General features: G+C 38.4%; 1 protein-coding gene across 1 annotated transcript in view; it reads right to left on the reverse strand.

Annotated features, from left to right (window-relative positions):
* Window positions 1-5,274: 5,274 nt before the first annotated feature.
* The window catches only part of NOP58 (NOP58 ribonucleoprotein), a 36,150-nt gene continuing 30,222 nt past the window's right edge, over window positions 5,275-11,202 (reverse strand). The window contains exons 11-15 of the mRNA XM_011974477.1: window positions 10,593-10,727; window positions 10,210-10,271; window positions 7,724-7,857; window positions 5,935-6,074; window positions 5,275-5,545 (exon numbers count right to left, since the gene is read on the reverse strand). Of these exons, the coding sequence (XP_011829867.1) occupies window positions 5,495-5,545; window positions 5,935-6,074; window positions 7,724-7,857; window positions 10,210-10,271; window positions 10,593-10,727 (522 nt within the window). The 3' untranslated portion in view covers window positions 5,275-5,494. The remainder of the gene's footprint in view (window positions 5,546-5,934; window positions 6,075-7,723; window positions 7,858-10,209; window positions 10,272-10,592; window positions 10,728-11,202) is intronic.

An 11,202-nucleotide genomic window follows, 5' to 3' on the forward strand; every position in this document is an offset into this window, starting at 1 on the left:
CTTCTCAAAAAAACAAAAAACAAAAACAAACAAACAAAAAAAAAAACAAAAGAAAAAGAAAAAGAAATTGTTTTCTAAGAGAAAAGACAGGCCTAATGTCTTTGGAATACACCAGCACGCTGGGTGCATGTATAAAGGTCTCTCTGGGTCTGAGTCTTCATTGTATATAGGCGATTTCCTGGATTCCTTTTAACTCTAAAATCTTCTATTCCCCTGACAACAGATCAAATTTTTGACGAATGTGATGTCATCCTCCATGTTGTCTCATTTACAGCCATTAGCTCTCAAGTATTGTGACACCTTGAGTAATCAAGGGCTGTAGTTTTTACGAGAGTTTGTTCAGCTTTGGTTCCTTTTATACAGGATACATTCACAGCTATCCTAGTAACAGTTTACCTTCCAACTTTGAAGGCTGCATTTGCTGCTGTGACATAGGAGCTGGTATGCAAATGGATGTCATGACCAGCTGAGTACTAGGGGCCCTTTGTCTCAACACTGTAAGCCAGGAATTTCCAGGCAGCCTCTTCCAAAGCTAGCTACTGCTTGGTGGCTTGCCAGGTTTGGGGGCTTGGTTTAAATCAAAGTAGCAAGTACCAGCCTTGGGTCCTCAGGCTTCGTGAGAAACCTCCAGTGAGCTGCTACTCCAATCTGTCTCCACAGGGGTAGCAAGCACAACTCACTGCTAGACTCAAACTATTTATTTTTTCCAATGACAAGATTCCAATTATCTTCAGGCTACTAAAATGCTCCAACAGCTGGGTGCAGTGGCTTGTGCAGGTAGTCCCAGCTACTCCAGTGGCAGAGGTAGAAGGATCACTTGAGGCCAGGATTTCAAGATCAGGGCAACATAGTGAGACCCCCATCTTTAAAAAAAATAAATATTTCTCTATTTACACAAATACCCTTTGGGTTAGCAGCACAAGGCTAGGTGGGAGTATATAAGCTTGAAGATGATTTCAATGCTGTACTGATAAATGGAATCTTCTCATACATCATGGACCACAGAATTGTGAGAGGAAAATTATCCAGGTTTAAAGCCACTAAGTTCAAATTAATATTTTAAAACATTGTTTACTACTATATGAAAAATCGCTAGTGAGCAGGGGACTGGAATAGATGCTAATAAAAAGATGATTATGAGACGGTTCCTGACATATGAGCTTTCTTTTAATGCTATTGGAGTGTAAATTACGACATTCTTTTGGAGGCAAACTGACATTATTTTACTTATATCCCCTTTGACATAGTAATTATACATCTAAAAATTATCCTATGGAAATGCAAATACATGAAGATAGATAAATGTTCAAAGGCATTCACTGCAGCCTACAAAAAAAAATTTGGAAGCACTCAAAAATACTAAATAGAAGACACTTGGATATGAAGATATCGTGAGTCTAGTATAAATAAAACTTTGATGCTAAATTGATAATTTTCTTTCAACTAGTCATATCAGACTCCTTAGAATTTTAGCTAATTAAAGCAAGACTAAGCAATGCTCAGCCACATGCACAATGTCAGGAATAGGGCATGAATTTATCTTCTGACATTTTTCAGATGATTTTGCATTGCATGTACACTTTTTGCTGTATGTTTTGTGGTGCTTTAATTCTGGTATTGTTCTCACAAACTTTAATAAACAACACAATGGGGCCAGGCACGGTGGCTCACAGCTGTAATCCCAGCACTTTGGGAGGCTGAGGCGGGTGGATCACCTGACGTAAGGAGTTTGAGACCAGCCTGACCAACATGGTGAAACCCCATCTGTCTTAAAAATACAAAATTAGCCAGGCCTGGTGGTGCATGCCTGTAATCCCAGCTACTCGGGAGGCTGAGGCAGGAGAATTGCTTGAACCCGGGAGGCAGAGGTTGCAGTGAGCCGAGATTGCGCCATTGCACTCCAGCCTGGGTAACAAAAGCAAAACTCCGTTTCAAAAAAAGAAACAAAAAGACTAAGTTTTTTCCCTTTTATGTAATACTAAATATACATAGAACACTTGCAGTATCAGCAATTAAGTTTGTTCCTTCAAGAGCAAATTCTTTTTTTTTTTTTTTTTTTTTTTGAGACGGAGTCTCGCTCTGTCGCCCAGGCTGGAGTGCAGTGGCCGGATCTCGGCTCACTACAACCTCCGCCCCCCGGGTTCAAGCAATTCTCCTGCCTCAGCCTCCCGAGTAGCTGGGACTACAGGCGCCTGCCACCTCGCCCGGCTAGTTTTTTGTATTTTTTAGTAGAGACGGGGTTTCACCATGTTAGCCAGGATGGTCTCGATCTCCTGACCTCGTGATCCGCCCGTCTCGGCCTCCCAAAGTGCTGGGATTACAGGCTTGAGCCACCGCGCCCGGCCACCAAGAGCAAATTCTTACGGCCAGGAAACAATGCTAGTGATTATTTCTTGTACCCATTCAAGCTTGCGTTTTCTATGTAGGAAGAGCATTGATCTGATTGTCTAGCCCTCTAGGGTGCTCAATTACCTACAGTGCAACAGCACAACTCAGGCCTGACGCTGGTTTTCTGGTGCTTTTCATGTGGACAAAATGGGCAGGCCTGATTTCTTGACCATCAAGTTAGGTTTTAGTTTGGAGAAGTATAGGGCTAGGCAACGAAAAAGAAGGGAGTCCTTGTAGTACAGTGGTCCAGGTACTGTCCCCCAACTATCAACTGGAATCTGTAACAAATGGAAATTCTTGGGCTCTACCCTATACCCACTAAATCAGACACTTACTCTTTCAACCTCCAGGTGTTTTAGGAACCACCATTCTAATTTACAGTTGATCCTTGACACATAACAGATTTTCTTCCGCCTCTGCCACCCGAGATAGCATGACTAACACCTCTTCTTCTTAGCCCACTCAACATGAAAACAAGTATGAAGATCTTTATGATCACCCACTTCCACTTAATAACAACACTTTTTTCTCTAGCTTACTGTAAGAATACAGTAACTAATACATAACACACATAATGTGTTTTGGTTTTGTTATTGGTGAGGCTTCTGGTCAATAGTAGGCTGTTAGCAGTTAAGTTTTGGGGGAATCATAAGTCATATGCAAAATTTTCAGCTGTGCAGGGGTCAGGCCCCCTAGTCCTTTATTGTTCAAGAATCAACTGCACTTCTTTTTTTTTTTTTTTTGAGACCGAGTTTCGCTCTGTCACCCAGGCTGGAGTGCGGTGGCACCATCTTGGCTCACTGCCAAGCTCCACCTCCCAGGTTCACGCCATTCTCCTGCCTCAACGTCCCGAGTAGCTGGGACTACGGGCGCCCGCCACCTCGCCCGGCTAATTTTTTTTTGTATTTTTAGTAGAGATGGGGTTTCACCATGTTAGCCAGGATGTCTTGATCTCCTGACCTCGTGATCAGCCCACCTCAGCCTCCCGAAGTGCTGGGATTACAGGCATGAGACATCGCGCCTGGCTAAATTTTTTTTAAGAGACAGAATCTGGCTCTGTCACCCAGACTGGAGTGCTGTGGTGTGACCACGGCTCACTGCAGCCCCAACCTCCTGGACTCAAGCAATCCTCCTGCTTCAGCCTCCCAAGTAGCTAAGGGTTAAATCTTGACTTTACCACATAAACTTCTTCACAAGCATTATCTCACGTAATTCTCAGAGAAATCCAGTTTCAGATAAGCAAACAGGTTCATGAGAGTTTAAGTAATTTATCCTAGTACTTTGCTACCATGCACATGGACCCTCATCTAGCACCACCTGAGCTTGTGAAAAATGAGGACATCTTGGGCTCCAACCCAGACCTGCATTTTTTTTTTTCTGCTGTGGCGGCACTAATAGAGCATCAGATTTACATTTTATCAAGCAAGGTCTCTAGATAATTCCTATGCACACTAGTTAGGGTTTGAGACATTCGGCCCTACTCCATGTTATTCTAAGGGGTACAGCTGGGATAAAGGATGAGCCTGAGCCAAGTCTGAAAATGGTCACAGAGAAGCAACAGATGGATCAGAGAACCCATCAAGGGCAGCAAACAAATCTTTTTCTAAAAGAGCCCTGGGACAGCACTGAAGTTGGAGGAGAGAGGACAGCTCACTCAAGGGCCGTGTGATCGTGCTGAGGAGCCAGAAGGCAATGGACAGATACAGGAGCTCAAACTGGAAAATAGAAATTTCCATTTTTGAAGGGAAATGGAGAATCAGTAAGTTTTCAGCAGAGTTTTGCGGTGCAGCCACAGAAATTCTTCAAATTTACTAATCAAAACTAGGTATATAGAACTCACCCGAGTTTCCGATTTCAAACTAGTCAGTCATAAACTAAGTCCGTTTTGTCCTAAATTAGGAATGTATCTGCGGTACAAGTGGGTGATGCAAAAATGACAATGCTCTCCTGGGAACAAGATAACCAGCTTTATTATGTAATTTTGTCTAGGGATGGCTGCATGTATTTTATCAATATTTATTTCAAGCAAATTAAATTTGAAGCCTAGTAACATCTCTGAAAGTTTACGTCATTTCATTTTCTACAAATCAGTTGGGAGAGATAAAATTGACCATTATCTGTGATTTAGAAATGAGAAAACCAAAGAGGGGCTGTTGACTTGAAAAGCAAAGGTGGAACTCAAAAGCCATAGTCATTCTAGTTTCCACCCACTAACAGCGTTTACTGAATTGGGCTTTAGTAAGATGCCTATGACATATACAAACTGGCAATATGTAACAGTGCTATAAAACTCATGACTCTCATGACTATAAGGTCTACCAGGCTTTAAACACTACCACTCAGAAATAAAGGTTTCTCTTTGGCATTCTACTGTCCTACTTTTTTATACCTCATTCCCACTGGCACTTTTTTTTTTCTTATTTTTTTTTTCTCTATTCTCCATTCTTTATGATCACTTTGTACAACCTTTAAAAAAGTCACTTCAGGTTGACTACTTTAAAAACAAATCAGGGTATTAAGAATTATTTCGGTGTGCCTTTTACAATTGCAAACAATAAAGGTAGGGATACTGTCTCCCACCCTTCTGAACAGATACTAAAATGTTTTGCTCACCTAATTTTAAAATTTGAACAAGAAACAATATTTAAATAAAGAGAGGTAGAAAGACAATAGGTGGAAAATAAAAAGTAGTCCAAAAAGGCAAAAGAAACACATTAGAGTAGGGTTCTTGAATTGGTCCACTTAGTCACTGCCTTCCAAAAGGTCAAATTTCAAAAAAACTCTCACTTTTCAGTTATAATTATCAAAACAATAATCATCACATGGCAAACTATAGAAAGAGCCAAAGATTCTCTACTCAAGATATAAAGAGATCACAAAAATGTCTTAAAATACAAAGAAAATTTTATTTGTATATCAAAGACTCTAGAAAGTGATGATGTTAACAGAGTTGATGTCAAGACACAAATAGGTTTGAAGTTATAGATGATAAATCATTTTGTTTTACTGAACCTTCCCTTGGTTATGTTAGAGAGCATCCCTGGTATGCTCCCAGTTGAATCTTAAGCATGATGTGTCCAGGTGATACACTTGTAATTCCTTTCTGTTAATCCTCGTTATCTCTTTTTTTTTTCTTTTTCTTCTTTTTCTCTGGACTCTGAAAATAGCCAACAAGAATGCTTTGAAAGAGCTGTAATTGTATGGGTGACTAATCACTTTTCTTCATAAAATGCAAAATCAATCTGTTTCCCTTGAAAACAAATTCAGGGAAAAGATTAAAATTGAAAATATAAAAACCCCACCTATAAAAGTAAGTTTCAGCAAATCATACTCTTCCTCTCAATGCAAACTCAATTTTTAGTAATAAATTCTAGATTTGGGAAATGGCCTTTTATAATATAAATACAACAAAGCCATTTCACTTTTACCTCCCCATCAATGAAAACCATTTTTTAAAATGCCTGCTCATTTCTGATATAGAAAATAGATTGAAATGTGGAGAACTGGCCCCTCCAAGTGAACATCGATAATTAAAAACAAACATACAGCAATTGCTGTGCTGGTACATGGTTCTTCCTCAGAAAGTGGTTCTTCCTTAATGTGTTTCTTTTTACCCTTTTTCTTCTTCTTCTTCACAGATGTTTCTTCTTCTTCTGCCACTTTTTCTTCTTCTTCCTCTTCTTCAACTGAATAGAGTAAGTGTAAAGGCACAACAAATTAACACTATATCAGATCTCACTCTTTCCAAAAACGTTTGAGTCCTAGGTTTTTTTCTGTCATTCTCATCAACTACCCAATGTTTGTTTTGTTTATTTTATAATTGGGAAGGTTCTCCAAGGCCTACCACTAACTTTAACAAACGATACAGATAGAGCTCAGGCAATTTTCTCACGAGCATGAAATCATGTATAAAAATCAGGATTAAAACAACAGTCATCTGATCTCCAATCATTATTGGGAAGAGAGTCAATTATATTAGAAATGGTTAAGAGCTTGCACTCTGAAGTCTGAAAGCCTGGGTTTAAGTCTACTCTCTACAACCCTGAAAAATTGTATTTACCCCTGGTAAAACTACATATCCTCATCTATAAAACTTAAGAATGTCTTATCTTACTGGATTGTTACCGAGACTTAAAAAGATGATGCATAGAAAGTACAAAGTATAATGCTTAGCACACATTACAATAAGGACTCAACACGTAGCTATCATTAGACATTCAGTGACCAGCTGGGTGCAGTGGCTCACACCTGTAATCTCAGCACTTTGGGAGGCTGAGGCGGGAGGATCACTTGAGGTCAGGAGATCAAGACCAGCCTGTCCAACATGGTGAAATCCTGTCTCTAATAAAAATACAAAAAATGTTAGCCGGGCCTGGTGGCACATGCCCGTAATCCTAGCTATTCAGGAAGATGAGGCAGGAGAATCACTTGAACCCAGGGGGCGGAGGTTGCAGTCAGCTGAGATCACGCCACTGCACTCCAGCCTGGGTGACAGAGCAAGACTCTGTCTTGTGGGGGGGAAAAAAAAAGAGGGGGGAAATTGTGGGATGAAAAATTGACAGATAAATCGGAAAAGCTTATTGGATACACAATTGAGGATACAAAAGACAGAGTTTGGTGCCTCAAATGCTACTAATGGGTTTAGGGATCTCCTTACTTTTCAATAAAAAGAAGCGTAAAAGTTAAATAAATTACTTCTCTATCAAGTATACTATCCACATTTGTAGAACATACACTTTTGACCACTAAGCTACTTAGAAACCAAGTTAAAGCAATCATTGTGTTAATGCTTTACTCTTTTGCTAGACTTGCTAGTAGGTGTTCAAGAAACCCAGGTTTAACTAATAATGGGGCCCCTGCTTATCAACTTCACAAGACAGCCTAGTTAACTGGTTAGCACCTACTGGATATTGTAACTATGACGGCAGGCTACCAGTATGTGTTCCTTCTAGTCCACTCCAGATAACAGAAACAATGAAGAAAATCACTGTTCCATCAATTCCATATAACTATAAAACAAAAAATTTTCAACAACCAATTTAGAAAATACATTCCTTTTTTCTCTTAATTCTCAAAATAGTTCATGTAGTAGAAACTGAAGTTTTGGTACTCTTAGTAAAATACCTAATTTGACTAAACTTCTCACATTTCCTCTGTGAAGTCCGATAAATTTAACAATATCATTCCCAGAGAACATCATGGCATTATTAAAACACCATTAGCGTTCAACGAGCAGTTTTATAATAAAGTGCAATGGCATGTACTTGTAAGACTCACAAAATCCATAGTTCTAAAGAAATGAGTGTAAGTTGTGTTAAAAAAAATTCAAACTAACCTTTAACTTTAATCTTGGCTTTTTTTGCTTTCTTTTCAGTAATTTCATCCTCTTTATCTACCTGTTCTATTTTGCGTTTTTTAGAACAGGTTGGAAGTGTGGAGTCACCAGAAGGATCGTACGTCTTCACTTCACTGAAAGACCCAAAAAGTTTTAGAAAATCTCTACAAGCATCTGTAATTGAAATAATTCTCAAGAGATAAAGAAAATGCCATTAGATAATACTTACATAAGCACACAATGTTGTTTCATTTTAGTGGCTTTGGGGTAGTTTATGAAGACTAATAGTTTCCAAAAGTTAAAGGTATTAATATTTTTCAAGTAGGTCAATCACATTCAAGAGAAGTGGTGAGCTAAATGAATTCTGATTTAGTAATCAATGTAGTTACTATGGTACAGGAAAACACTCAATCAGCATGGGGGAAATGAAAGAAGAAAATGTCTTCACACCTAACTAGAAAGTGAAAAATGAACCAATCCAACTTTCAGAACACTGCGCAATTAAATGGAGAAAAAAACAAAACAAAACAAAACAAAAAATCTAAACCAAGCTGAGTATAGAAGTCTTCATCACAAGATCACAAGCAGAACAAGAAAGGATACAAATACATACACATGGAAAAGATTCCTTAGAACCCAACATTTGCTTTTGTTCTAATGTAAGCAGGAAGAAAATACTGAAATGAGTGCCTAAAATGTGAACTGATGCTTTAACTGCATATGTTTAAAGTAAAAAGCATTAATTGCACACGAACATTAAAAAAATTGGTTCAAAACAAGTTAAAAAATGTTCTGTTTCTTAAGCAGATTTGTAAACTGCATGACTATTTAATTTTTATAGGTTAAAGGCATTTACAATTTAAGAAACAAAGACCCATGTTTGTCAACTAGAGATAATAAGTTACAGACTGTAAATATTGCAGAATGTATGGCTATTGTAGAAAGCTTGGAAAATTCACAAAAAAGAAAATGTGAATGCCCACATAAACACATTTGATTTCCTTCCAGAACACACTAATTATACTTAAATATGTATTTACAATTGCTAATGTTACTATATATTGCTCTCCTTATCCACTTATAGTGTAAGATTTTACTATTAAAATTCTTGAAGGAGGCCAGGCGCTGTGGCTCACGCCTGTAATCCTAGCACTTTGGGAGGCCGAGGCAGGTGGATCATGAGGTCAGGAGATCGAGACCATCCCGGCCAACATGGTGTAATTCCGGCTCTACTAAAAATACAAAAATTAGCTGGATGTGGTGGTATATGCCTGTAATCCTAGCTACTTGGGAGGCTGAGGCAGGAGAATCTCTTGAACCGGGGAGTCAGAGGTTGCAGTGAGCCAGGATCACGCCACTGCACTCCAGCCTGGCAACAGAGAGAGACTCCCTCTCAAAAATAAATAAATAAATAAAATTTAAAAAACCAAATAAATAAATAAATTCTTGAAGGTTTATGAGCCCTGAAAGTATAATTTATTGGGTAATGACTGGGAACATTTTGAAGAATCTTGATACATACTGTGAAATGGCTTCCTAGAATAGCTATACCACATTCTGCCTCCACCATGACAACCTCACCAGCATTGAGCACTACCTCAAATAATAAGCCAAATACCCCTCCACATACAAATCTTTTGTTAATCTGATAGTTAAGTTTGAATGCTTTATCATGCCTCAGCCATTTTTAGACTTGTTTTCTGTCTTTATACTTTTTACAAAATAGTTTTCTGTAGGGACTAACTCTGAGTGAACTTTTTTTTGAGACGGAGTTTTGCTCTTGTTGCCCAGGCTGGAGTGGAATGGCGCAATCTCAGCTCACTGCACCCCTCCGCCTCCCGGGTTTCAAGCGATTCTCCTGCCTCAGCCTCCGAAGTGGCTGGGATTACAGGCGCCCGCCACCACGCCCAGATAATTTTTTGTATTTTTAGTAGAGACGGGGTTTCACCACGTTGGCTAGGCTGGTGTTTAACTCCTGACCTCAGGTGATCTGCCCGCCTCGGCCTCGCAAAGTGCTGGGATTACAGGCAGGAGCCACTATGCCCGGCTGAATGAACTTTTTGATAAAGAACATATTATAGAGAAACTTTAGATTTAAAAATTTACTATCAATATCTGGAAATGAATAAATACGTATATGAATGAAAACTAGAAGTTAATGTGGAAAACTAAATGGCACGGAAAAAAATTAGGGGTGCACAACATGGTTAACTACAGTTAACAATGTGTTATATTCTTAAAAATTGCTAAGTAGATTTTAAGGTGTCCTCACTACAAAAAAAGTAAGACAATGCATGTTAATGAGCTTGACTTAATCATTCCTCAATGTGCACATTTTCCAAAATAACATGTACACAATAAACAATTTTTGTCAATTAAATAAATTTGAAAAACTATGGGCACATCAAAGTGAAATTTACAAAATCGCTGTCAATAATTAACATTTAAAAAAACTATTCACCCCATTGTCACTTAAATGTACTCACCTTTTGTGTTCATATTTTTCTGTTTTTGCTAATGCCTTTCCTGTTCCACTTATTTTTCTTATCTAAGACGAAAAGGAAAAATTACAAATACAATTCTAAGTCACTTTATAATACACTAAACAGTCTAGTGAATCAGTGGGCCAGCAAACAATTTCTGCTATTTTTTGTTATTTTGAATAGCATATCCTAATGGCAAATGCTATTGTATACATCAATTCTTGGTAAATAATAGCAATTGTTAATAGGCACAAAAAGAATACTTTAGACATACTAACAAGGATCATAAAACTGTTTAGCAGATAAAGTAACTTCATAAATTTACTCAATTTATTAACTTTTGACAGTTTAATACTTCTGGAATAGGCATGATGTGGTATTCTTACCCCTCTATCTTCCAAAGTTCTCAACCTGGCCTCTAATTTGGCTCTGTTCTCAACTCCCATTGCAGAACTTGAATCCTCACCAAAAGCATCATAACGGATAGCCAAAACAGTTTTCGCTGCCAGCATTCGAGAAATCTAATAGAAAAACATGAAGAACTATATTCCATGTTCAGATGTAAAATCCTCAATAACTGGCTCATGAGACAGTTCCAGCAAATTATCACATTTATTCCAGGATGTTTTAAAATCAGGAGTTACAAAACTATTATGAATCATACAATTCAAATCATCCATCGTATTTCAATCTTTGCCACAATCTAATGGCCATACATCACCACCAATTCTGTGGCTGAAAAGATTTTATAGCAGTTCCTGTCAAAAATTAGCTCAAACTGGATTTTGTAAAATAACTTTACTTTCTACTCACTGACATTAGTTCTGTGCCTTGAGGTCATTCACAACAAGTGCATCTTTTTCCCCATAACAATCTTAAATATGTGTGGGTTCTGACTGGGCACAGTGGCTCACGCCTGTAATCCCAGCACTTTGGGAGGCCGAGGTGGGTGGATCACGAGGTCAGGAGATCGAGACCATCCTGGCCAACATGGTG

This window comes from Mandrillus leucophaeus, unplaced genomic scaffold (genome assembly GCF_000951045.1).
Source record: "Mandrillus leucophaeus isolate KB7577 unplaced genomic scaffold, Mleu.le_1.0 Scaffold146, whole genome shotgun sequence".
Taxonomy (NCBI): Eukaryota; Metazoa; Chordata; class Mammalia; order Primates; family Cercopithecidae; genus Mandrillus; species Mandrillus leucophaeus.